The 27,500-nt window shown below is 36.9% G+C and overlaps 2 protein-coding genes across 3 annotated transcripts in view; both read left to right on the top strand.

Moving 5' to 3' along the window:
* Window positions 1-16,015, top strand: part of LOC113810864 (uncharacterized) — a 46,741-nt gene extending 30,726 nt beyond the window's left edge. The window contains exons 29-48 of the mRNA XM_070123087.1: window positions 3-233; window positions 573-842; window positions 951-1,208; window positions 1,609-1,941; window positions 4,318-4,542; window positions 4,710-4,979; window positions 5,295-5,585; window positions 5,850-6,203; window positions 6,394-6,657; window positions 6,920-7,201; window positions 7,326-7,628; window positions 8,101-8,481; window positions 8,797-9,057; window positions 9,483-9,749; window positions 11,161-11,314; window positions 11,941-12,050; window positions 12,690-12,783; window positions 14,520-14,583; window positions 15,439-15,516; window positions 15,845-16,015. Coding sequence (XP_069979188.1) covers window positions 3-233; window positions 573-842; window positions 951-1,208; window positions 1,609-1,941; window positions 4,318-4,542; window positions 4,710-4,979; window positions 5,295-5,585; window positions 5,850-6,203; window positions 6,394-6,657; window positions 6,920-7,201; window positions 7,326-7,628; window positions 8,101-8,481; window positions 8,797-9,057; window positions 9,483-9,749; window positions 11,161-11,314; window positions 11,941-12,050; window positions 12,690-12,783; window positions 14,520-14,583; window positions 15,439-15,516; window positions 15,845-15,862 — 4,508 coding nt within the window. The 3' untranslated portion in view covers window positions 15,863-16,015. The remainder of the gene's footprint in view (window positions 1-2; window positions 234-572; window positions 843-950; window positions 1,209-1,608; window positions 1,942-4,317; window positions 4,543-4,709; window positions 4,980-5,294; window positions 5,586-5,849; window positions 6,204-6,393; window positions 6,658-6,919; window positions 7,202-7,325; window positions 7,629-8,100; window positions 8,482-8,796; window positions 9,058-9,482; window positions 9,750-11,160; window positions 11,315-11,940; window positions 12,051-12,689; window positions 12,784-14,519; window positions 14,584-15,438; window positions 15,517-15,844) is intronic.
* Window positions 16,016-16,965: 950 nt separating this feature from the next.
* LOC113810865 (uncharacterized) overlaps window positions 16,966-27,500 on the top strand; it is a 22,464-nt gene continuing 11,929 nt past the window's right edge. The window contains exon 1 of one of the 2 annotated variants that reach the window (XM_027362510.2): window positions 16,966-17,173. The gene's annotated coding sequence lies outside the window, so the exon portion shown is untranslated. Of the gene's footprint in view, window positions 17,174-22,713; window positions 22,738-27,500 lie in introns of those variants that run through there. The other variant, XM_070123088.1, reaches the window with a different exon arrangement.

Raw genomic sequence — 27,500 nt, 5'->3', positions numbered from 1 at the left:
AGATATAAAGCCAACAATAAACTGGGTCGGAGGTCAAGACACGGCGCCTCTGAGAATCCACGCAAACCAAGAACTGGTGATCAACAACATCCAGTTTCCCGAAGGAACGTTCTACTTGCTGGACTTCGACGCTTCCTCTAACATCGAAATTTGCGTGACCCTCGACAACACAGCGGCCACAGGAACAACACTTAACCAGTGTGATCTGACTCAGACTCCACAAAATGTTGCTGGTGATATTTTTTTTCTCTCATTTGTGATGATGTCCATTATTATTTTTAAATATTGCGATTGTATTAATAAGGATAATAATCATTATAATAAATTCATTTAGCATAAGCTTTGTGAATTTTCACAATACTTTCCATTATATTTGCTTTTGCATGATTAATGACCATGAAATAATCAATATCATGATAACATTCTTTATTAACCGTAATCATAGAAGCGCAATAATAATCACGATGTATGAATTATTTATAAATCATAAATTAATACAAAAATACAGCGTTTCCTTCTACTTATTCTGCATCTTAATTTCTCTTTCTAAACCGCTGCATTTTGCCTTCTAGACATGGAAGTGCAGAAGGTCGAACTGAGCCACGAAGCGGAAGGCAAATCCACAATAACCGTTTCGTCGACTTTCACAAGCATGGAGGCTGTCATGTATAATGCCGGAGAGAGCGGGAAAGTGTCCGAGTCTTTTTCGTGTGTGACTGAGAATACATGTTCTTCTGACGTCACGACAATCCTGGCTGGACTAAAGACTACTTTTAAGTTCCTTGCTGTGGGTGTGGCTGATCCCGACGCCGTCTCAGGGGCTAAACTGATAGACGTTGAAGGTCAGAGGGTTTCTTATACAGTCTCGAACATCTTAGTGGTTTAGATGACTTAAATTTCAACACCATTGGTATATAATTCCCCACTCCATCTTATTCTCTCTGTTGTAGACTTTCAGACTAGTGCCCTGAGGTTCAGTGACTCCGGGGTTGTCGAGGTTAGGTGGCGAGCTTCCAGTGACCAATTATTTAATGTACACGTTGACAATGAAGTTTCTGAAGGCTTCACTGACGTATCTGTTCAGTGTGGTGGTTCTGAGCAAAGAGCCTGTAAAGCATATTATACTATGCTGAAGCCAAATATGGCATACAAAGCAGAGGTCCAGAAAGATATTGTGGCTGTGTCTACCGCAGTGCCAGCAACTACAGGTAAGGCATCAATGAATCCAAAAAAGATTAATGAATACTTCATCATATATGTGTTTATATGTACGAACTTCTGGGCGGAAGTTCAAGTGAAGAAAGGGCCATTTAGAACCTTAATCCATGCACTAGTACCTGAAATATTTAATATCGGTAATATTAAACGGTTTCTGTGAATTATATCATGTTTCCAAATCCTGTTTAAGATTGTAGCAATATTAAAGGGTTATAAGGAAAAAAGAATGAACACAGAAGAATAGAGAGAGAGAGAGAGAAAAAAAAAAGCTAATAAGATGAAGACCCTTTTTTTCGTTTTTTTTTTTTTTCTCTCTCTCTCTCTCTGTGTCTCATTTAAATACCCCTAAGCATCCAGACAAAACAACTATCCCTCCTTCTTTGTCTCTAGCATCCGTCACGACCCTGAACATCGCCCGAATCTCCAAAATGTCCGAATCGCCCATACAAACACAGCTAACGGTTTCGGCTGCAACAGAGGTCACCGGGATCCAATACGTGGACTTTGTTATGATCGACCCTCCAAAGGATAACATAGCCCCGCAGCACATTGCTTTCAGTGAGGCCCCAGACAGCATTGACGCGAACAGCTGCATTATCACGTTCGATGATACTGATCAGCCCAAAATGTTGGTGCAGGTGACGGTGTTGGTGGTCGCTCATGGGGCAGAAGGGAGTGACAGCGACATTCTGGCTTCGGGAGAAGTTCTTGTATACTTTGCAGGTAAATGGGTGTTGTGTGATTGTTATGATAGTCTTGATTATTTTGTGGTGCTGGTTATATTGTAACTGTTACTATTGTCATTCTTATTGTATTTGTGACCTAAGCAGGCAGAAGCAGATGGCATATCTTGACAACCGCTGACTAATAAGCATTAGCAGAGAATAAATTTCTTATTTTGTTACAAATGCTGATAATTTTTCTAGTAGTTCTGCCCAACAGAGCGTGATGATTTTGGCATCGGATTCCTCTCACTCTCTAGCTTTCAAATACATAGAAATTACTTCACGGAAACCCCCCACCCCCCCACCCCTTCTTGGCCCCAATAGCAGGTAAATTGCTGGGTAAAATATGAATGATAAACACAGAACCAATCACTATATTATCTGCAACCTCCCAATGGGGGCTGCCGACCCCCAACCCCCGCCCAAGAAAACAATCCTCCACATATTCACTGCAAGAGAGAGCGTTGCGCCAAGTCTGTCCGACGCTCTCTCCTGCCGTGAATATGTGGAGGATTCTTTGTTTTCGTGGGCGGGTGTTGGGGTCGGAAGCCCCCCATGGGGTGGTTGATAATACGGTGACTGATTCTGTGTTAAATTTTCGTATTCTACCCGGCAATTCCCTGATACCTTTCTTGCCCTTTCCTGCTATCAGGGCTAAGCTTGTCGGTTTGGGGGGTTATGCCTAATGAAACCTATATATTTGCATTAAACACAGCGAGGGGAATCCGATGATATCAAAATCGTCACGATCCGTTATGCGGACGTATTAGGAAAATTACCCAAATACCAACTTTGCCTTTTCTTTATTTTGCTTAGAACTAGAATCATGTTTACAGAGTCACCCATAGTATTCTTCGTAACTTTTCCTAATGCGTTTCCAAACAGAAAATTAAATGTTTACCTCTTAAAACTCACAGTTTCTGGCGAATCTTAAATCAGTACAATATCAAGGTTTTTACGATAATTCACAACGCTAGGTCGAGACAATGGCTACTACATACAGTGACTGAATAATTCTTTCGCCCGGCAACAGAGGGCAGCACCATGAAAGGAGCGAAATTCAAAATGACTTCTTTTGTTGAGTGTTACAATTATTATCATCGCTCATGTTGATGACATTATCATTATCATTTTAAAAATCTATTGGTATTAAATTTGCATGTGAATTTAGCTATGAATATTGCCATGTTTATTGTGTTTTTAGTCATAGTGTAACGAAAAGTTGTTACTGTTGCTTTATCAATATTATCATCACTATTAGCTGTAGTAATAGCAATATAATAATAATAGTGGTAGCAGTAGGAGTGGCTGCAGTAATAGAAATGGTTGTAGTAGTAGTGTTTATTATCACCATTATTATTATTGTTGTTGTCATTGTTATTATCATTGTTGTAGTTATTATTATAATTATTATTGTTATTAGTATCATTATTATCATTATAATTTTTATTATTGGTGATCATTATTATCATTATAATTTTTATTACTGGTGATCATTATTATCATTATTGTTGTATTGTTATTGTTCCTACTATTACAACTACTATGTTAACGACTACTACTGCTATTTCTACCTATGCTGCTGCTACTGCTACTACTACTACTGCTGCTGCTGCTGCTGCTGCTGCTGCTGCTGCTGCTGCTGCTACTACTACTACTACTACTACTACTACTACCACTACCACTACCACTACCACTACCACTACCACTATCACTATCACTACCACTACCACTACCACTACCACTTCCACTACCACTACCACTTCCACTATCACTATCACTACCACTACCACTACCACTTCCACTACCACTACCACTACCACTACCACTACCACTTCCACTATCACTATCACTATCACTACCACCGCCACTCATTCTATTAATACTATTAATATGACAATGACTGCGAGTATTATTATTACTACTATTACCATTAATTCAAATGTTATTACTATGGTCATTGTCATCATCATGGTTATCATTATTATCATCATTATCATTGTCTATTGTTTTCTTTATCCTCATGACCACCATCACCAGTATCATCAACATCACCATCAGCCAATTTGTTAAAATTGTGCCATGACCGACCCAATACATTTTCATAAATACAGATGCAGAAATAAAGGCATATCTGTCTATATATCTGATAGATATACATTTAACCATCTATTTACCGGGTTGATATGCATGTGTAGACTGATGAATATGCATTTATTTCTTTATCTATGCATGTCAAGTATACGAATATTCTTTGGGTCGGACCTCGCACAATTCTAACAAACCGGCCGCATTAGCCCTAACCACCATCACAACCAATTAAAAATTACACCACCGATTATCACCCTCCCCCCCCCCACCCACCTTCTCTCAGATTTGGTTCCTCCCAAGATGACGAAAGTGGGATCGGAAGAAACGAAATCCCTGAAGGTTGAAAATGGCGATTTGGACGTGAGGGTAAATGGCAATGTCTGTCGTGCCAAGTCTGTGTGTTATTTCCTTGAGTCTGATACCTATCTGGAGCCTCCTGAAGTGTGCAGAGATACAGGGTCGGGCGTGGAGCAGTGTGACATGACCGGGAGCTATGTAGTGAAAAAACGTAGGTCGAGAAGCATTTCTTTGACATGAGGTTGACAGGTGATTGAAATGAAGGGAGTGGGAAACGTACGAAGGGAAATGCAAAATTGTTATACAATCCTGTAACTTGTACATTTTTTCCCCTTTTCTTTTTTGTTTTATAAATAAAATATGTACTTGTATCGACAGTTTTGGCTGTCACGGGCCTGGACCTAATGGATAAAGGATTACCTGAAAAAGAGTTGAGAGTCACTGCAGACTTCGATGCCAATTCCGTTACCATGGAGACCATGATCTATGATGACGCTGGGATAGAAACATCGACTCCTTTAACATGCAACATCGAAAGCGCTTCCTGTGTGTTTCCAGTGGCACCACAGAACACTATATTTAAAATCTTGCTGATGGCTTTGGATAACAAGGCCGGTGTGGTTGAGTCAAACACCATTGAATTTGAAGGTAAATTTCTCCGTTTCTGAAAAAAAAAACAATATACAGATGTAAATCAAGGGACCATGTTTGTTTGTTTGTTTGCAAAAGCGCCTATGCGTGTTGATAAGCGCAAAGTACATGCATTGTAATCCCATTTCCTTCATCTTTGGCGTGGCAATAAGAATGAGAGTAGCACTTAACACTTACATTATGCTACCGAGCCTCAACATAAAAGCAGGCTCCAAACGTTGGCTCTGGTGGTTTTCATAAATAATAATAATAAATGAATAAATAAGTAAATGCCTTCCTTCTTGTCTCAGAAAGACTTACCACACCTTCCAGATTTCCAGACACGCATGGAACAGCTCACCAACACGGACCTCGAAGTATCATGGAAATCCTCACAAGCCTCAAATTTCACGATTACGATGAATCCTCCTCCGGAAGGTTTCCCCAGCGTACTGACAGTGGAATGCGGTGGCGAACAGCCCGAGGACAGTGCCAAGTGTTTAGCCTTCTTCCTTCTACTACCGGAAGGCGCTGGGTGCACGGCAAACGTGAACAGAAAAGGCGACAACGCTAAGACCGTGTCGGCTTTCTTGCAGTTGGACATAGCGGAAGGCTTCTCGGCGCGTGAGTTGGCCATCGTGGTTCCTTTTCTCCTTTTCTTGCGACGTTTCTTAAGCTGCGTGCGCTCTTGTTGCACTTCCACGTGTAGTTTCATCGATGCGTAGCAGTGTGGACGGGATAGCGTTGCACCGTTGCGTGTCAAAACATGATACAAACATACGCAGTGATGATACGATATGTGGCAATGCAACAAGTGTGTACCCACCTTTATCTTTAGAATTAGTTCCACAGGACATTGACCCTAAAACGTTTTCAAAATCGTTCCAGCCATAACCATCACGCGCCTAATCGCGAGGGAGAGGGCGGGCAAGAAGCCAAGTCTTTTCGTGTGTTTCAAGGACGAGCTGTTCGCGAACGGGAAGGGCGGCGAGGTCATGACCCGAGCTGGGAGTCCCAAATACAGCTTGGTGGTCGTGGATGCGTTCGGCCGTCAGTTGCTCTCGCCTTCAGATCTATCGTCGCTCTCGTCGTCCTCCAGTGTCGAGGATGACCTGTGCTTCGGCGACCTCTCACTCGGCTTCGACTTCGACTTGAGGCAAAAGTTGAAGGTCATTGTGAAGCGCGAGGAAATGGAGGGCGAGAGAGTCCGCGCTGTTGGGGACATCGAGGCGCACCTTTTGGGTAAGTTCCTCGTCCCTTTTTTCGTCTTAATAATCCTTTAATAATCTCCCTCTCCCTCTCCCTTCCTCTCTCTCCTCCCTCTCCCTCTCTCTCTCTCTCTCTCCCCTCTCCCTCTCCCCCCCCACTCTCCCACTCCCACTCTCCCTCTAAGATGTTAAAATTCACAAACAGGATTTTCTGTGTTCCGCAGACCCACGCGGACTAATAGACGTCAGGCAAGTAGGCCCAAGGACCGTGAGGGTAGGATGGAAGGACGTGAATCGGGCCCTGGGCTACGAAGTCCTAATCGGTGCCTTACGTCTGGCAGGGGGGTGCGATGGAGAGCAGGACCCACAGTGCGTACGATACCTTCACGTGGATAGAGGAGAATCACCTCTTGTTGTCACGCTGAAGGCAGTCGATGCTCGCGTGAGTCACGAAGTAGAAGTGCCACTTCCTCTGCAGGACATGTCGAGTATGTTCCGTTAAGTTTTCCTTGTTTGCAAAGTAATGTTTGGGAAAATAAAAGATATTTTCTTTCTCTTTTAGCATTCTAACGTTTCTATTATTTTCCACTCCTCTTCCTATCCCTTCTTTCCCTCTCCTCTCTCTCTCTCTCTCTCTCTCTCTCTCTCTCTCTCTCTCTCTCTCTCTCTCTCTCTCTCTTCTTTCCCTTTCTCCCTCTCTCTCCCTCTCCCCGTCCCCCTCCGCCTCTCCCCTCCCCTTTCCTTCCATAGCCCTTCGTATATACAGCACTGCCTTGACTGACGAAAATCGCCTGCAAGTGTGCTTCAACCCCGCCCCGAAGGCCTCCCACTATCTCCTAAGCCTGGAGGACGAGAAAGGCCTCGTGCTGGAGTCCAGACGGGTCTTCCCCCAGCAGGAGGACGACTTCACCTGCGTTCTCAGCGCGGAAGAGGTCGATTTAGGAGGTTACTTGTCTCTGAGGACGCTCGTCACCGCCTTCGATGCCTCGGATATGCCTGTGGCCTCTGGAACAGCGACCATACAGGAATTCTGTGAGTCGTTATTTCGTGTGCGTTTTGAGTGTGTGTGTGTGTGTGTGTGTGTCAATGCCATCCATGAATACTTACTGATACAAACAAAATTAAATGCTATCTCTCCATATATCTTTTTCCTCAGTCCTTAGCCCCAAAAGGAAGGTCTTAACCGTCGTTAACGAGACCAACCACGACCTCATCACGACCTGGCACCTCCTCCACGACCCGGAAAAAATCACCAGCTATTACGTAACCCTCGAACGGGCGACCGACGGCAGGAAGAATGACCCGGTAGTACTCAGTAGTACGGTGACGTCACACGTTTTCGAGGGCGTGGCACCGGGGCGTTACTCTGTCTGTGTCGCTGCGTCAGTGGAAGATGCTGGCTCTATCCTCAGGAGTCGAGAAGTGTGTAGCGACATTTTCTCCGTCCCTGGTGTTGACGGTGAGGCACTCTCGAGTTTTTTAACAAGGGTCAGGAGAGTGCAGAATGAATGGAGGAGAAGAAGAAAGGAAGGAATGGAGGAGAGAAAAGGGAAGGAGAGGGAGGGATTAATGGAGAAGAGGAAGGAGGTAGAGAGAGAGGGGGGAGGGGAGGAATGGAGGAGAGGAACGGGAAGGAAAGGGAGAGAGGAATGGAGAAGAGGAAGGGAGGGACGGAAGGAGGAATGAGGCAGAGGAAAGAGAGAGAGAGGGGGGGGGAGAATGGAGAAGAGGAAAGGGAAGGAAAGGGAGAGGGAGGAAGGAAGGGAAGGAGAAAAGGAAAGGGGGAAGCGGAGGGAGGAGAGAGAAAGAGAGAGAGAGACAGACAGAGAGAGCGAATGAGAAACGGAAAGGTGAGCGAGAAGGTGTGAAAGAAGAAAGGGAAAGATCGAAAGACGCCAAAACCTTAACCCAGACTTCCTTTCCTTCCAAAGTCGAAATCCCCGAAGTGGCCGAGGTGAAAGTGAAGACCACCGGGCTCGACAAGGCCCTCGTGACGTGGCAGAAACCCGGAGACGAAGATGACGTCACCAACTACGTCATAACGTGGACGAAAGCTGCCCCGAGTTCGAATTCCGCCGTGTCGAGTACGAGCAACCAGGCCAGGCCGAGGCATCCTCTCCCTATCGTGGCCCAGGGCTTCAGGGACGTCGAGCCGGACTTCAGGGATCAAGGGCGGCATCACAGGATCGTCCCCGCGTCGAGTCCTAGCGTGGAGGTCCTGACTCTCGATCCCAAAAAGGCCTACGAAGTGTGCGTCAGCGCCGTCAGGAAGGGCGTTGCTGGGAATCACGTATGCAAAGGGGTTGAACTAGGTGGGAATCATTTATTTTTCTATTTTTTTCTTTTTTGAAATACTGAACAAATGTCACAAAACTGAATATGATAAAATAAATAAATTAAGTCTTATAGGCAAATAGAGTCATTCAGTATATGAATATAATAGTGGATTGTTGAATAGGTAAAATTTAATTTAAAAAAAACGAAAGAGCCCCGCTTATGAAGATTCTCAAAGGTTATCGATGAATCAACATAGAAACGACAACAATAGATAAAGACAAAAGGAAAACAATTGGCAAGGATTAGCTCTTTTCTGGTTTATCCTTTAAAATCCTTCAATATTCACACAGGGAAGGACGACCCCGTTGACTCTCCCACGGACCTGGTCTTCGAGAACGACCTCCTCAAGTGGAACGAGGTCGTCTCAGCTTCAGGTTACCTCGTGGAATGGCGACCTCGACGAGGAGGAATCAGCAGCGGAGGTCAAGAAGAGGTCAAGACGACGAGCTGGACTTCCGGAAACCTCTCGCCAGGGCGGTGGGTGGTGAGCGTAAGAGCGACGACGGAAACGAGCGCGAGTAAGCCGGTATCAGCTGATTATCTGAAGGAGGGTGAGTAACTCGAGCAACTCGTAGCATTCGAAGGTGAAGAAATTTTCCCTTCGTCTTAGACTGAACTGATTTTCGAGTGACACGCTTCTTTTTTGTTGCTATAAAACTAAAAATGAATAAGCAAAAAACGATTTTTTGAGTAGAAATTAGGTGACGAATTTTTTTCCTGCATCTTGAACTGAATTTTTTTTGTAGACGTAAAACGAAATTTATATAATACAAAACGAAGTAGCCTAAGACTACATAGAAGGTTACATAGAATACAGTAGAAGCGATAAAATAGGATATGCATAGAATTCCAAACACACATTGCCAACTCTTATGAAAGTAGATCCAGTACAAAGGAATACAGTTTAAAAATAAGAAAGCAGGTCCTGTACAGAATAACACAGACCCTTAAAAACACGTCCCTTGGCCCCACACAGGCATAGAAATCGTATCAGCTGTTCAGCCAAACAACAATCAGCTGTTAATCCGATGGCAGGAAGAGCCAAGACCTCCCTGTGCCGAGTCGAAGTGCCACTACGCAATCACGACCTCCTATAACCAGGCACCCCTCTGGCACTCTTGCTCGGGGCTGAAGGGCGACTGTGAAAGGGCCATTGAAGTGCAAGGTGGCACTCAGGTGGAAGTGGCTCTGGAAAGGGATGGAGTGAAGAGTTCGAGAAAGGAGATGGTCTTCGCTTTCTCAGGTGGGTTGTTGGCAGTGTGAGGGGTCAAGTCCTCAGGTTGGGTGATAGGACTTTTTTCCTCATGGGTGATGATAGGATTTTATTCCCCTTGGGTGATGAGAGGACTCTGACTTATTTTCCTCCTGCGTTGTAAAAGGAGTTTATTACTCATGGGTTTTGATAGGACTATTTCCCATGGATGATGATGGGACTTCCCCCTTGGATGATGATAGGACTTTATTCCCCTTGGGTGATGATAGGACTTTATTCCCCTTGGATGATGATAGGACTTTATTCACCTTGGATGATGATAGGACTTTATTCACCTTGGATGATGATAGGACTTTATTCCCCTTGGATGATGATAGGACTTTATTCCCCTTGGATGATAGGACTTTATTCCCCTTGGATGATAGGACTTTCTTACTCTTCAGATGATAATAGGACTTTATTCCCCATTGGAGGATGATTAGAACTCATTTACCTTTGGATGAAGATAGGACTTTATCCCCTATGGATGATAGGACTTTATTCCCTTTGAATGGTGATAGGACTTTCTTCCTCATGGATTATAATAGGACTTTATTTCCCTTGGATGGCGATAGGACTTTATTTCCCTTGGATGGCCATAGGACTTTATTCTCCATGGATGATAAGATTATTAACAGTTCAACGACATGGTTTTGCTGGATTCCTTCATAGCTAATGATAACAATAATGATAACAATGCTTATAATGATGAATAACAATGATAATAATGATGATGGTGATGACGATGATGATAATGATAATGATAATAATGAGTTTAAGGACAATGATGGCTATGGTGTTTATAAAAGAGAATAATAAAGATAATGATAACAGTGATACCAGTACAAATAATAATAATATAATAAGAATAATGCTTAAGCTCTCAAAAAAGGCATGAATAGCAAGTAACCACAACAATGACAATAGTGATATTAATAGATATGAATACAATGATAACGATAAATATAATGAATATGTTAACGTTAATAATAACAATAATAATAATAAATATAATCACATAATGATAATAATGATAATAGTGCTAATAATATGAATATAATGATAACGATAAATGTAATGAATATGTTAACGTTAATAATAACAATAATAATGATAAATATAATCACATAATAATAATAATAATATGAATATAATGATAACGATAAACATAATGAATACGTTAACTTTAATAATGATAATAATAATAACAAATATAATAATAATGATCATGATAATGGTAATTATAATAATAATAATAACAAATATAATAATAATGATAATAATAATGATGATAATAATAATAATAATAATAATGATAACAAATATAATAATAATGATAATAATAATGATAATAATAATAATAATAATGATGATAATAATAATAAAACGAATGCCCCAACAGCAATGTCAGACTTGAACCAGCGGTCCTCATCTGGTGGCAGAGGCGTGACAGTGTCATGGAGGGAGACAGGAGATGCCAGACTCTACAACGTGACATTATTCAGTGACAGTTCCCGCTCCTCTGTCAAACTCACGGAGATGTTAAAGCGGGAATCGTGAGTTTTGGCGGAGTTTATATTTGGTTTTGTGTCGGTTTTATTTGTCGTTTGTTCTTCGTGGCTGATTCAGGATTTGGTGTGAGTTTGTTGAAGGTGGGATTGGAGTTTATGGGTTGTTTTGGGTCTTGTTATTAGTTTGTTTAAGGTTTTCTTTGGTATTTCTTGTTTTTATGCGTTTTTTTTTTGTTTTTTTTTGGCAATTCTGAGTTATTTTGTTTTTTGTTTTTAGTGTATTTGAGATTTCTTTTGGTATTTTTTTTTTTTTTTTTTACTTTTTTGCTTTTTTGGCAACACTGGGTTATTTTGTTGTTATTTTTGTTATTAGTTTATTTACGATTTCTTTTGGTATTTCTTTTTTCATGTTTTTTTTCAATTATTTTGTTTCCTATTATTAGGTTCTTTAAGATTTCCTTTTTTTTTCTTTTTTTTTCTTAATACTTTTTGGCAATTGTTTTTTCTTATTATTATTTTCTTTAAGATTTCTTTTCGAATTTCTTGTTTCTGTTTTTTGTTTCCATTTTTGGCAATTCGAGAAATACTAACAGAAACCCCCAACAGCTGAAACATGTTCAGACACGCATGTAATATATGACACAATATATTCACATCCGTTTCTTCACCAGGTTCACACTACATGAAGATGAAGTGGAAGGCAGTGTGCTTCTCATACAACCCTGCGCTGACAAGACCCATTGTGGAAGCGGCCAGAATATCACTGTGACGTCAGCTACAGGTACATCGGGGCGTTTGTGTGAGCAAGCAGAGGGAATGGAGGATAGGAAGGAAAGGAGGAGTGGAAGAGAGGAAGAAGGGGAGGAAGGGAGGGAGAGGGAAAGGGAAATAGAAAGAGAGAAATGAATGGGGGGGAAAAAACACTCTACCGTGTTGATACTATGATAGTCAAACCCACAATGCACAAACTAATAAATCTGCAATAAATCTAGTTTGTGCATTGTCGGTTTTACTACGAAATATATATATATATATATATATATATATATATATATATATATATATATATATGTATGTATTATATATATATATATATTTATATATATATATATATATTATATATATATTATATATATATATAATATATATATAATATATATATATATATATAAATATATATATATATATATATATATATAGAGAGACAGAGAGAGAGAGAGAGAGAGAGAGAGAGAGAGAGAAAGGAAAGAGAGAGAGAAAGTGAGAACGATAAAGCGAGACAGAGAACGAGAGAGAGAGAAAAAAAAATAACATTCAAACAATTCCATACCTCCACCTGTCCTCTCCCATCAATATGACAAAACCTACTTTCCCTTTCATTTTTCAGCACTGCATTAACCTATACCAAATTACCACACAGACACGCCCTCGAGGAACATCCCTGGCCTCGTTGCCTCGGTCGTCGGCGGCGTCCTCTTCCTCGTCGTCGTCGCTCTCGTAGTTACTGTCGTTATGTGAGTACCTGCCTGTGAGTGTAATGTAATGGGATGTAGTTTAACGTAGCAGGTTGTATAAGTTGGTAGTTTTTTGAAGCAGGATGGGCAAGTTCATCGTTTGTGAAGTTGGTTGTATAAGTAGGTAGTTTTTGAAGCAGGTTCGATGGTTAAATAGTTTATGTAGTAGGTAATTTTTGCAGCAGGTTTCTGTGAGTAAATCGTTTATGAAATTGGTTGTATAAGTAGGTAGTTTTTGGAACAGGTTGCATGATTACATAGTTTAAGAAGTTGGTCGTATAAGTAGGTACCTTATGAAGTAGGATGGACAAGTAAATCTTTTGTACAGTTGGTTGTACAAGTAGGTAGTTTTTGAAGCAGGTTAGATGAGTAAATAGTTATGAAGTTGGTCGTATAAGTAGGTAGTTTTTTTAAGTAGGTTCCGTGAGTAAATCGTTGGTGAAGTTGCTTGTATAAGTAGGTAGTTTATGATGAAAATAGTTTATGGCATAGGATGGATAAGTAAATAGCTTGTAGAAGCCGGTAGTTTTTTGCAGTAGGTTGGATAAGTAGGTGGGTTATGTAAGTAGACAGATGTTCATGTAATTAGATAGATTATGCAGTAGGTAATGTAAGTAGGTAGCTTATGAAGTAGTAGTATAACTTGGCAGTTTATTAAGTGGGTCATATAAGTAAATGGTTTATCAAGCAGGTCATTCATGTACATAGTTTATATAGTAGATCGTAAAAGTAGATAGTTTATTGAGCAGGTCTTTTAAGTAGATAATATTCTTGTTAGATGGTGTTTTATACAATTTAACTGGCTATTTGTCTTTTGAAAATACCACAGTATATTTTTCTTTTCAATAAATCAACATACTCATTTTGTCTTCTTCGTATACCATTCTTTATCAAAATATAAACAACTTATCAGTATGTCTTTTCTTTAGTTTTCAGTGTAAAGTTTGATGTTCCAGATGTCAATTAGTTTGAAAGGTCATGCAAGTAGGTGGTTTCATTGCTAAGTCATTACAGGTCGTATCAGTTGGTGGTTTCAGTGTTAAATCACTTTAGGTCGTATAGGTAGCTGGTTTCTTTGTTTAAATCACCATGGGTCGTATTAGGAATGGGTTTCATTGGGTGGTTTCATTGTTAAATCACTATAGGGCGTATGAGTGAATGGTTTCATTGATAACTCACCATAGGTCTCAGTGGGTATTTTCATTGCAAAATCACAATATAAGTAAGTAGTTTGTTAAATCACCACAGGTCATATAAGTAGAAATTTTCATTGATAAATCACAAAAGGTCATAAAATTGGGTGTTTTTATTATCAAATCAGCATAGTTAAGTGGATTGTTTCATTGTCAGATCACCACACGCCTCATAGCTAGATATTTTCATTGAAGAATCATCATTAATCATATTAGAAGGGTTTCGTTGTAAAATCGCCATAGTTCAACGCAATAGATAACTTCAATGTAAAGTCATTGATTATTGGCAAATGAATATTAATGGATTGCTCACCAATATATGTGTATTGTGTATATCTTTGGATTTGATAAAGAATAAAATCAATAAAATAAATAAAATAAACATGCATTAACTACTTACCCAACTGTGATATATATATTTTTAGTTTTGTAATAATAATGACTGACTCGAGATTTTACAATGGGATGAAATATAATCTCAAATTATACTGAAAAAAACGTAGAAAGGAAAATGAGATTAAGATACATATCTTCCTTTCACAGACTGAAGAGAGTGAAAAGAAAAGAAGTAGACGATACTTGCCGTCTGGAGGAAGTTACTAGAGAGGTGAGTGTGTGTTTGAGGGAGGGAGTGGGGAGGGGAGAGAGAGAGAGAGGGAGAGGGAGGGAAGGGGACGGGGGAAAGAAGGAGAGGGAGAGGAAGGGAAAGGGAGGGGGGAAGAAGGGAGGGAGGGAGGTTGAGAGAGGGAGAGAGAGGGGGGGGATGGGGAGGTGGACAGGGGAAGAGAGTGGGAGTGAGAGAGGGAAGGTGAGAGAGAGAGAGAGAGGGTGAGAGAGAGAGAGAGAGAAGGAGGGAGGGAGGGAGGGGGAAGGGAGAGGGAGAGATAGAGAGAGAGGGGGGAGAATGAGTTGTTTGTGGGATTTTTTTCTGCATAATTTATGCTTTATGAAGTAAAATGTTTACATGTTTATTCGAGTGTTTGTTTATTCAACCTTCTAACCCTTCCTTCTACTTTCACTCACCCTGTCTTTCCCTCTATTCCTCTCCCCTTCCTTTCCTCTCCTTCTTCCTCAATTTCTGTCCCCCTTTCCCTCTCCCTTAACTTATCTCCCCTTCTCCCTCTACCTCAGTTTCTCCCCACTTCTCCGCCTCTCTCAGTTTCTCCCCCCCTCTCCCTCTCCCTCAATATATCTCCCCCTCTCCCTTAATGCCTCTCCCTCTCCCACAATTTATCTCCCCACCTCTCCCTCTCCCTCACTTTCTCTCCCCCCCCCTCAATTTTTCTTCCCACCTCTCCCTCTCCCTCAATTTCTCTCCCCACCTGTCCCTCTCCCTCAATTTATCTCGCCACCTCTTCCCCTCCCTCAATTTCTCTCCCCACCTCTCCCTCTCCCTCAATTTCTCTCCCCACCTCTCCCTCTCTCACAAATGCCAAACTTACCTCATTTTATCCTTTCCCAGCATCCAATGAGTAGCCAGAGAAGCATAGGCCTACATTCCTCTGTTCAAGTCATCTCGATGTCAGCCTTATCTCACGAGGTATGTTACCATTGACACTTTAATGTAGATATTAAGTCGTCTATTGTGTATATTCTCCCTATTAGTCGATTGATAGAATGGGTATATTTATGTATATATGAAAGTATTTGTTTATGTAATTGTTAAAAAAAAATCTTTATATATATATATATATATATATATATATATATATATATATATATATATATATAAATACACGTTTTTAACTGTGTCTACACATTTAATTGTATTAACGTTTATATTTTTTATTTTATATACATATTTAATCGTATTATGTTTGTACTTATCAATCCTGTCTCGATATTAACACATATCAAACTTTCAACAGGAAAATAAACAACAGTGAGATATGGCAGCTCGAGTTACAATTTTTCGTTAATTTTCGATTTTTATAATGTGAGTTCTAAAGAAGATAAATGTTCATAACTGGAAGCGACTGATAGAATCTGTGATGCCTGGGTATATTACGTTTGTTTGAGAGTAATAAAGAATCTATTGATTTCTGGTTTCATTTGAGCTTAATAATCCTTAATGCATTTTTGATTATACGCACAAGTACAGAAGCAGACCGATGTTCACATATAAACAGACATCTAGGTGATACACACACACACACACACACACACACACACACACACACACACACACACACACACACACACACACACACACACACACACACATTTAAAGACGGTTGTACACACAGAGGAACCTTTACCGCAGAAATGTCTTAAAAGGACACCTATCTTGAATTTTTATTCCGCCATATTTTAGTATAAGTCACTGCGTCATTATCCTCCAACTCCATCAAAATATGGAATATTATAAAAGTTAAAACATTAACACATTTGAAGCATATATCAATATATATGTTGCAAAATATACTGTTTTATTTTCCATGACTAGACTTTTAACCCTTTAAGAATTATTTTAAACTGTGTTACACAACAGGCGCCATGTTATCTAATTAGTTATCTTCTTTTTAAAGGAAGCATTATTTCACCACTTCCCTAAAATTGCTCATTATATAAATTCATTAGATTTCCTTCGTAACTGATCATTTGAAATAAAACAGGCTTTGTGATACACAGAGATATCGCATTATGTATCAGTCTAACGTAATTATAACGAGTTTCTTTTATTATAACACATGAAAGGTGTCCTGTCCCGTACTTTGCACTCTTATCCTCACTTATCTTTTGGCAATTAATAAATATTGGGTTTCCCTTGGAGCAGTACTTCATATATATCAATGGAAAGTAAAGTAACGTTCTTTTATTAAACAAAAAGAACGCTCTGAACATCATTTTTACATTATTGTAAAGTAATTGCTTCCATTACTTTTTCACAGGTATCATTACTGATGCTATGACTATCAGGATCATTCCCTATGGTAGAATTCATCTTGAGTCGAATCTACCTGTATGTACATGCGTGGATGGATGAGTTTAAATACTCACACACACGCGTACTTATGTCTCTCCCTTTCCCTCACTCCCTAATTTAACCCGAGTTGCTTCTCGTTAATTAAGGGAATACTTAATTATTTTTGCCCCTCTTGGTATTCCCGTTTTCTGTGTAATCCCGAATAACAGAAAAAGTACCGTAACATCAGTACAATAATGGTGGTGACTCAGGGACAAAGAATACGGTGGAGGTGAGACTTAAGGATTTGTAATTTGTTTTTTATCGTGATTTGACTCTTAAGCTTAGTCTCGCTGAAGCAATAGAAGTCCAACGTGATGATTTGAGGTTATATACAAATAGTGCTGTGCTTTATTTTAGGTATATTTAAGAATTTATGTGCCTGGAATGTGTGTCACGCCCAGGTTGTTGTTTTTTTCCTGTTTCGCTATCAGATTTTTTTATTATATTTAAGGGATTTCGTCTACCAACAGTGATAATTCCTTGTCTTACACTTTCTTAATTTATAGCATCCGCCTAATGATATGGTATATTTTGTTAAACCCAATGAATAGTAAAATATATAAATATTAACACATTTACCTTCTTTTTGTTGGCCTTTGCCAGAGATCATAGTGTTGATAATATATCTTACATAATTGTATTAGTGTAAAATATTTCCTATAATCTTACTGCATCCTTGAATGAATTATTTAACTGATTGATTTAGTTTTGTTTAATGATCCAACTATAACAAACTATGAAACATATCAGTCGTGTGAAAACGTAAGGAACAAGGTAAGATTATCAGAGCTTGTGAAAGCATTTTAACCCAATGTCGACGGGAAAATGGTGCGTTCCCTTTGGCTATGCTTGGTTAAATGTTTCTGCTCATAGATGGGTCTGCCAATGCTTAGCCAGAAAGGAGTCAATTAGTAGATCTTGCGACCTCACTTTTTCGAAAAAGCAGGAAAACGGTTTTTTAAATTATGCTATCAATATTGACACTGTTATTTTCGTTATAAATATTATAATTACTATGTTATTACTAACATTACTAACAGCAGTATTAAGTATTTGAAAATATCTAAAATCAAGGAAAAGGGTAAACAGGTGAGACAGGTACTTTATGTAATTGGTGACCGTACTTGTGGAGACATCAATATGTATAAACAGTTACTAAATTCAACACAATGAGCAACGGCATGTACGTACATGCCATGCCCAGTGGCTTGGGGTTAATGTTAATTTCAATCTAGTGAGAAATTAAAAATGTGAATAACTCTGATTATTAGTGCAGATGAATATTTTGTTGAATGAAGTTAGTCCTGTTGAAACCAGCTGAAATTTATTCTGTGTGCACTAATATAAAATAGATTCATATAAGATAATGAAAAATGAAGGATAAGAACCAGATGTAAATCTCGGAGAATAATAGAAGTTAAACGTTTTGATGAGTTGTGTTGAAATATGAGGAAAGAAATAACTGTGATAATAGAATTATAAATATTTAGTATTACAATTTGAATTTAACTTTAGAAAATTATAATAATTTTGCTTCCACATTTTGTGACAATTCCCTTAGATGAATAAATAATATTCTTACTAAGAGAAAGAGAAAAATACAGTTAATGTTTCTGATTTAGCTGAGCAAGTTTAATTGTAACATAAGGGCCTGATCTAACGTAATTTAAATATATTGAATGCAGGAAAGGTTGTGGAAAATTTATTGATGCATTATACTTGAAAGTCTGTAGTATAGATCAATAGATTGTCACAATGCCTGCTTTTGATCTAGCTGGAGTAATTAACCACAGGCCTCCGAACATGACACGTACGTACATGCCAATTATGCAAACTACCTGTCTCACCTGTTTGTCCTTTTCCATGGTTTTCAATATTTTCTAGTATTTAATACTGCTGTTAGTAATGTCAGTAACAATATAGTAATTATAATGTTTATAACAAAAATAACATTGTCAGTATTGATAGTATTACAAAAAAAAAAAAAAAAAAAAAACAGCATTTTCATGCTTTTTCAAGGAAAAGTGAGGTCACCCCTTTGTGGCTAAACAGTGGCAGTGCCATCTATGTGCAGAAACATTTAACCAAGCATTGCCAAAGGGAACACATCATTTTCCCGTCGACGTTTGTTTAATGAACCTTCAGCAGAATTGTTGTGAGGCAAAAATGAATGACTAGATTGGAATTGCAAATTATTATATAATTAATATTGATAGTTCTGGGAGAAAAGCTGAAATTAAGGAGACAGTTTTAAAATATTTAGCTTCATAGGGGCACTTAAAGTTTAAGGATGTTTTGCCTCTACATGAATCAAAGGGTATTTTTGATAAAGAAATAAGGCTTAAAGAGATAGAGTTGGAAAATACAAAATTGGAAGATAGAAGATTAGAGAGAGAGGAAAGAGAAAAGGAACATAAATTTCAATTGGAACTTTTAGAGCAGCAGTCTGCTGCTGCAATGCCAAGTGAACATGTTCTTAGCTTTGATATAACTAAAGAATGTAAATTTGTACCCCTTTTAATGATGTCCCACAGGGATTTTTCCTCCAGTTTGAGCATGTTGCAACTAGTGTGTCATGGCCAGCCCAATTTTGGTCATTATTACTACAGTCAGTCATTAAAGGAAAGGGATGGTCCACTTAGCTGGCATTAGAAAATACACAACAGAGGGATTATGATGTAATTGAGGAAGCAGTCCTTAATAATATAAGTCCTATAGACTTACCCCAGAATTTCACAGAAATAAATTCGGACACTGTAATAAAGAATCCTTTCAGTTTTTTGTTGAGTATTCTCACATGTTGAAGAAATTATTTAATCTTTGGATATGTGCCAATAAAGCTTCCAAGTATGATGGTGTATGTGAAATAAATCATGTTGGAACAATATCTTTGAGAAGTACCACAAGATGTGTCTTGAGAAAGAGCTAGATTCTGTTGAGAGAGCCACATGGTTAGCAGAAAATTATAGTTTAGTTCAGACACCAAAGGAAATTGGCTATGTTAAACCAAATGTTTCCCATAATCAGAGTCAGAGGAGACGTGATTTTGTTAAGACTGAGTCAGCCAGTAAAGGCTTTAATGTGTCTAGTAGACCAAATTTAATGGGACTTGGTTTTTATTGTAAATCTTTGGATCATAGAATAAGAGATTCTCCAAAGCTTAAGCATAAGAAGTATAAGCCAGCAGTTAGTAATGCAATTTTGTCAACCTTATAATAAGAGGTTGCCTGACGTTAATGATTCACATTATTTGTGCGCACCGTATAAGTTTCAGGGATCAGTTTCAGTATACTCTAATGGAGTTCCAAATTCTATTCTCATTCTGAGAGATACTGCTGGTGTGATGAGTATGACACTGAAGAGTGTGTTACCATTTTTAGAGGATGTATTCACAGGCCAGTATGCTTTAGTTAAAGGGATTTGAGGTGTTGAGAGGTTACCTTTGTGTAAGGTGCACTTAAAGTCAGAGTTTGTGGAAAAGTTGGTTTTAGTGGCTGTAGCAGATACGTTACCTCATGAGGGGGTGGACTTCCTGTTGTGTAATGATATTGCAAGTGATCACTGGGGTCCTAATATCATTGGGTGTTCTAAACCTTTGAAAGTTGATCCAGTTGAGTGTGAATCTGCAGATAGTTCTGAGTTTTTTCCTGTCTGTGCATTAACCAGAAGTAAAGCTAAGAATTTAGTGATAGAGAAGGAAAAAGTTGATAATTTGGCCATTAATCTTTCTGAGAAGGAACAAGATGAACTTTGTTTGAAAGGTGTTTTTGAATGTGACACAGTGAATTATCTTAACAGTGTAGAGTCAAGTACTATAGGTTCAATTGTTATATATCAAGGTAAAAGTGGGGGAGATGGATGCTCTGATGAGCCTTTGACTTGTAAAAATTTGATTGAAGACGAAAAATCAGACCATACCATAAATCACGTATTCAGATTAGTATTAAGTGAAGAAGAGATTATGAAAGAACAAATAGGATATTATATGAATAATGGAATTTTAATGCACAAGTACCATCTTTCAGACGAGCCTGCTTGTAATACCTGGAGTGTACTACATCAAAGAGTTGTACCAAAGTGTTGGCAATATAAAGTAATGGGTCTTGCTCTTATATCTCATTTTTATTGGCCAGGTATCTCTTCTGATGTTCTGAATTTTGTAGATCATGTGCTATATGTCAGTTAGTAGGCAAGTGTTACAATTAACCTTGCTCAGCTAAATCAGAAACTTCAATTTTATGTTTATCTTTCTCTTAGTGAGAATATTATTTATTCATCTAGAGGATTTGTCAAAATATGTAGGAGAAAAATTAATTATAAGTTTCTAGATTTAAATTCAAATGGTAATACTATATTTTTAAATTAATTAATTACAGTTGTTATTTCTTTCCTCATGTTTCGACACAACTCATCAAAAAGTTTAACTTCGGTTATTCTCCCAGTATCTAAAGATTTACAACTGGTTCTTATGCTTCATTTACTTTTCGTTGCCTTGTATGAATTCTATAATTTTATAATAGTACACACACAATAAATTTCAGCTTGTTGCAACAGGACTTTAGTTTCATTCAACAAAATGTTCATCTGCATTAATAATCAGTTATTCACATTTTAATTACTCACTAGATTGAAATTAACATTAAAGTAGCTTTCACAAGCTCTGATAATATTATCTTACTCTTCTGTTATCACACAACTTATTTCTTTCATAGTTTGTTAAAGTTGGATCATTCAACATAAGGGTATAAGTTAACGAGACCGACGCGCATAGATGGAGGGAAATGGATACCGCCATCGGCAGAAAGATATAGATTAGGATACAACATAGTTTAAGCTGCAGCGGCCTCATATTTGCAGAGCTATGCACCACGCAGAGACTAAATCTATAACATGCTTGCGCACCGAGAGTTCCTTGTTTATGATTATATTTTCTATATACTTGATTTCTTTATGTGTCTCAGTTTCTGTTAATCCATTTTCAAAAAGTGTGTATTCTATGAATGCCACGTTTTCTGTGCACCACTTTCAACCAACATGGCAACATTACTGATTACTAATCTTTTAATCCATTATTTAATCATATTTCTACTAAATTTTCCTCTGTTCCATTTATGCTTATACATTATAAGTATTGTAGATATTTTATTATTTATAATTTCCTTATCATAACCTTGATTCACTGTTAACATTGTAATAATGTTACTGCCTCTTTACATTAATTGCCTCCCATGTCAGAACAATACGTGGTGTACATTATTTGAACACTTTCTGGTAAGCTTTTGGCATGGCTGAACCCAGCAATTTTTATGTGCAGTGTGATATGAGGTAAGGTAAAATATTTGTTTTAATGTTTATTTTCTTTTTCTATTTGTTTTAAAGACAATTGAAAATGTTAGTGTTGCTTTTATCATAGTGGATAAATACAGTGTTATTAAAAATTAATTTTTATTGGTAGGTACAGGTTCTAATGGGAAAGATATAGAGGCCAGGCTGACCTCTTGCTCGATCTTTGCCAGTTGCATGGCCTCTTATTAAGGGTCCTTAAATGCCCCAAATGCAATGGAAACTGCCGAATTGATAATATATATTAATATAGGTGTGACAACCCCTCCTCCCCCCATAAAAATGAATAAATAAATAAATAAAATAATAATAATAATAGAAAAGTTAGAGGCAATTTCTCTTTGCTGGCTACGTGGCCAAGGCCATATTCGAAATGGTGTACCTGGCAGAGAACAAAAGATTCCATCAGTTCCTCCTCACCGCAGTTCGTCTGTATCCTCCACACAGACAGTATGTGTTATTCATTGTTTAATCATTTTTATAATCATTTGATATCTTGCTAATAAGTGGGGTGGGGGGGAATGGGGATTATTTGGATTTGTTAGGTTTTCGTTATTTTGGTTCACATGATAACCACATTTTGTTATATTGTTGGAAACTTTGTTTTGTGTATCAGATGTTGAGGATGTTGCGCTGGTTTACTTTAGCGGTATTTCATCTGTTGTCTGTTGGACAAAGTTTGGCTCGTCTCTCTGATTATATGGCCTCTCTATTGTATTCGTGACATAGAGTTTAGCTTGTCTTTCTGATTATACAGGCTTTCATTTGTTTTTGTGACAAAGTTTGGCTTGTCGTTCTGATTATATGGCTTCTCTATTGTTTTCGTATCATAAAGTATGGCACGTCTCTCAGATTACACTTTTTGATATTGTTCAAATGGTATTTAGTTTCTTTCAACATTTACAGGTTGGTATTGACATCAGATATACCCCTTTCCCACTCCCCCCCCTCCCTCCTTCTGGAACTTAGTCTCTGCTAGGGTACGTTGCTATCGGTAACAGTTATTGCAGTATGATTGTGGAAAATATTAAACTTACAATTCTGTTAGATATACACTATGCTCTCTGGCAAAGGCCAACAAAAAGAAGGTATATGTGTTAATATTCATATGTTTAATTATTCATTGGCGTAAAATATACCATGTCATTAGGCAGATGCTTTAAATTATGAATGTGTAAGACAAGGAATTACCACTAATTGTAGACAAAAAACAGAAAAAAAAATATGGGAAGCACAGAATACCGGACCACATTCAAGGTACATAGGTTCTTAAATATACCCAAAGCAGTATATAACGCTACATATAAAACCATAAATAATCATGTTGGAATTTATTACTTCAACGATACTAAGCTTAGGAGTTCAATCATGAGACAAAACACCACAAGTCCTTACGCCTCCCCTCCCCCCAAGTCCCAGTTCGAGTCCCACGGCTCATTCAACTATTTATATTTGACAACTCTTATCTCATTATTACAAAATATAATTTTAAAGCTATTTGAGATGATCATGATAATCGAGAATTATTACTACATATTTTGAAAAATAACCAAAGCTCATTTATTACATTTTTTATCATTACTACTACTATAATGCAGGATCCACATGAATTAACTGATTCAAAAATGTTTCCTTTAGAATGAATTTCATTATAAACTACTTTACTTAATTAATATATATGTGTGTGTGTGTGTGTGTGTGTGTGTACATACATTATCATAAACATATATCTAATATATATATATATATATATATATATATATATATATATATATATATATATATATGAGGGAGACAGAGACAGAGACATGACGGTGCGATACGCAGCATTATCAAGTTCAATCTGTACAGGCATTTAGACGCATTTTGACCCAAGCAACGTGCCCTGTCCTCTAGAACGGAAATTCGTACAACCATTGTATCTTTTGCGGCGAGAAAGGTAGCCCGCTTTTTTAGAGAGAAAGAAAAAAGCTTTTGGTTTACGATGTAAGTGTACACGCATACACATACACAGCCAGATATTCCTTTTTACTTTACGTGTATAAATCACACAATTCTAAATACGGATAAGTTTGATGTAGGTAAGAAAATAGATTTGTGAAAGATTTATTTAAAGTGACAGGAAAGCGTGTGCGAGAGAGAGAGAGAGACAGAGACAGAATGTGGAGATGACTCAGTGCGAAGAGACCTTCAAGCAGATAAAATGAATTGCACGTAGAATCTAAAAGTAAGCAAGAGATAAGCTGCAGATATTTTTCAGAGAGAGTAAAGGCACAGCGGCCAGAACAAAAAGACAGTTACATCTCACAGAGCAACGCCAACAGATAAGATACGAAGTTGCCGTTGTTATCAGTTGAAAGTACTCGAGTCTCTCGCTCTTGATGTTGATGTGATGTCTCTTCTCATTTCATTGTGGAGTAGGATAATTTTTTTTTTTTTTTTTTTTTTATGTCAAAAGGATATGTATATTCAATTATCATTCGTCTGTAGGTATTCAGTTACCGGTATTATGTACTTTCATGGTGCATCTAACAACACGACGCTTAATTTCTTCTACAAGTGTAAATAACCTCTCTGACCTTAACGTTTCCAACGAACACGAATGAGTCTTGTGTGTATATGTATATGTATTGTATCATTAGTTTAGTGAAATAATTTTGTTTTATTTAATTATTTGATATTTGATTTAATGATATATTGGGAAACTAGATCTTGTTGAATCGTTTACCTAAGAAATTATATTTATTATCTGAAAGCTAAAATTTTGCATAAGCTTTATAAGGAATAGATTTCAAAATTGTATTCAAATTAAATTATTTGTATGATTTTATGTATATATTTTCTCTGTTTATTTGTTTTAATCAATGCCTGGGAACTGTTTGTATGTGCTTATGTAAATGTATGATAGGGTGTATGTATGCGGATTTTTCTGTTTATCTCTGTCAAATACTACATATCGCGTATGCATGTGTATGTGTGTATGGCATTAACATTCCTCGTAAGTCTTTGTTGGAAATTATTGACATCACGACTCATAATACTCCCAGAAAATGAAAGAAATGGCAACTCACACGGACTTTGGAATACTCCAAACCGCCAAGTACTGACAAAATAAAATAATGATCATAATTATATTAATAACAAGGGGAGTGGAGTTGAGCAATGAATATATTGCATATGATTTTTAATACCAACCATATAAACATAAGTCTTAAGTATCAGCTGATTAGAAATGGGGATTTGCCGAATCAGAATCAGTTGCCTGTTAGTATTTTTTCGGAAATTGGATACACCATAGGAATCACAGGGATAATGAACATAAAAAGAATAAACATCAAAACATTTAAATAAAATTAGGTAATGAATAAATCTTTAACTTGTTCTCTCTCTCATACCTAACACGTAAGGACAAACACGACACTGTACTTTTGGTAGAAAAAAAAAGTTTTCATCCAAATTCATAAATTCCTTTAGAAATTACTAATATGCACGTTCCAGTCCCTCCACGACGGGCCAGAGAGAGTAATAATAGTAAATGACATCTACAAATCACTGAAATTTGATGGGTCATGAAAGAAAGATGAGGCTTTATGTGTCTGGTAGATCATTGGTTAATTTAACCTGGGATACCTGCCTAAAAGGCTTATATATGGGCGTGTATGTGTTTATACACACGCGCACGCACGCACGCACGCACGCGCACACACACACACACACACACACACATATACACACATAACATATATATATATATATATATATATATATATATATATATATATATATATATTTAGAGAGAGAGAGAGAGAGGAAGGAGACGGAAGTTCAAAATCGAATACGCCCGTTTCCGCGCCTCTCGCATTTCCTGGAGCTGTCTAAATCCCGAGTCACAGTGCTATCAAAGCTCTCGTTGGTCTGCGCGATAAGATAACTACCGCAACAAGAGCCGGCAACTTGTTTCCTATTATGTCTGTGGCTTGAATTCATCTTACATTAATGCAACATATTAATTAAATCTAGACTGATTTTATTCTCATCAATGTATACGTATGCATATATATAGATAGGTACATTATATATATATATATATATATATATATATATATATATATATATATATATATATACATATATATATATACATAATACATATATAAACATAAGTATTCATATATACGTGTGTGTGTGAATATGTTTACTTATACATGCATACATATATAGATATACATGTATGTGTCTATATGCATGTCTGTATATGTGTATGTGTGTGTTTGTGAATATAGGTGTATATATACATATAAATACAAGTGTATATATATGTACACGCACGAACACATGCACACATATATATGTGTCTGCGTTTATATACATATATATGTATATATATACATTTATATGTATATATATACATATATAAGTATATATATATATGTATATGTATATATATACATATATGTATATATATACATGTATATGTATATATATACATGTATATGTATATATATACATGTATATGTATATATATACATGTATATGTATATATATACATGTATATGTATATATATACATGTATATGTATATATATACATGTATATGTATATATATACATGTATATGTATATATATATACATTATATACATATGTATGTATATATATACATATATATGTATATATACATATATAAGTATATATATATGTATATATATACATATATGTATATATATACATTTATATGTATATATATACATGTATATGTATATATATGTATATATACATATATGTTTATATATATATACATATATATGTATATATATACATATGTATGTATATGTATATATATACATTTATCTGTATATATATACATATATATGTATATATATACATATATATGTATATATATACATATATAAGTATATATATACATGTATATGTACATATATACATGTATATGTATATATATACATGTATATGTATATATATATATACATTATATACATATGTATATAATACATATATATGCATATATATACATATATATGTATATATATACATATATATGTATATATGTACATGTATGTATATGTACATATATATGTATGTATATGTACATATATATGTATGTATATGTACATATATACGTATGTATATGTACATATATATGTATGTATATGTACATATATATGTATGTATATGTACATATATATGTATGTATA

This window comes from Penaeus vannamei, chromosome 6, assembly GCF_042767895.1.
Source record: "Penaeus vannamei isolate JL-2024 chromosome 6, ASM4276789v1, whole genome shotgun sequence".
Lineage (NCBI taxonomy): Eukaryota > Metazoa > Arthropoda > Malacostraca > Decapoda > Penaeidae > Penaeus > Penaeus vannamei.
This window is presented reverse-complemented; position numbering and strand designations above follow the sequence as displayed.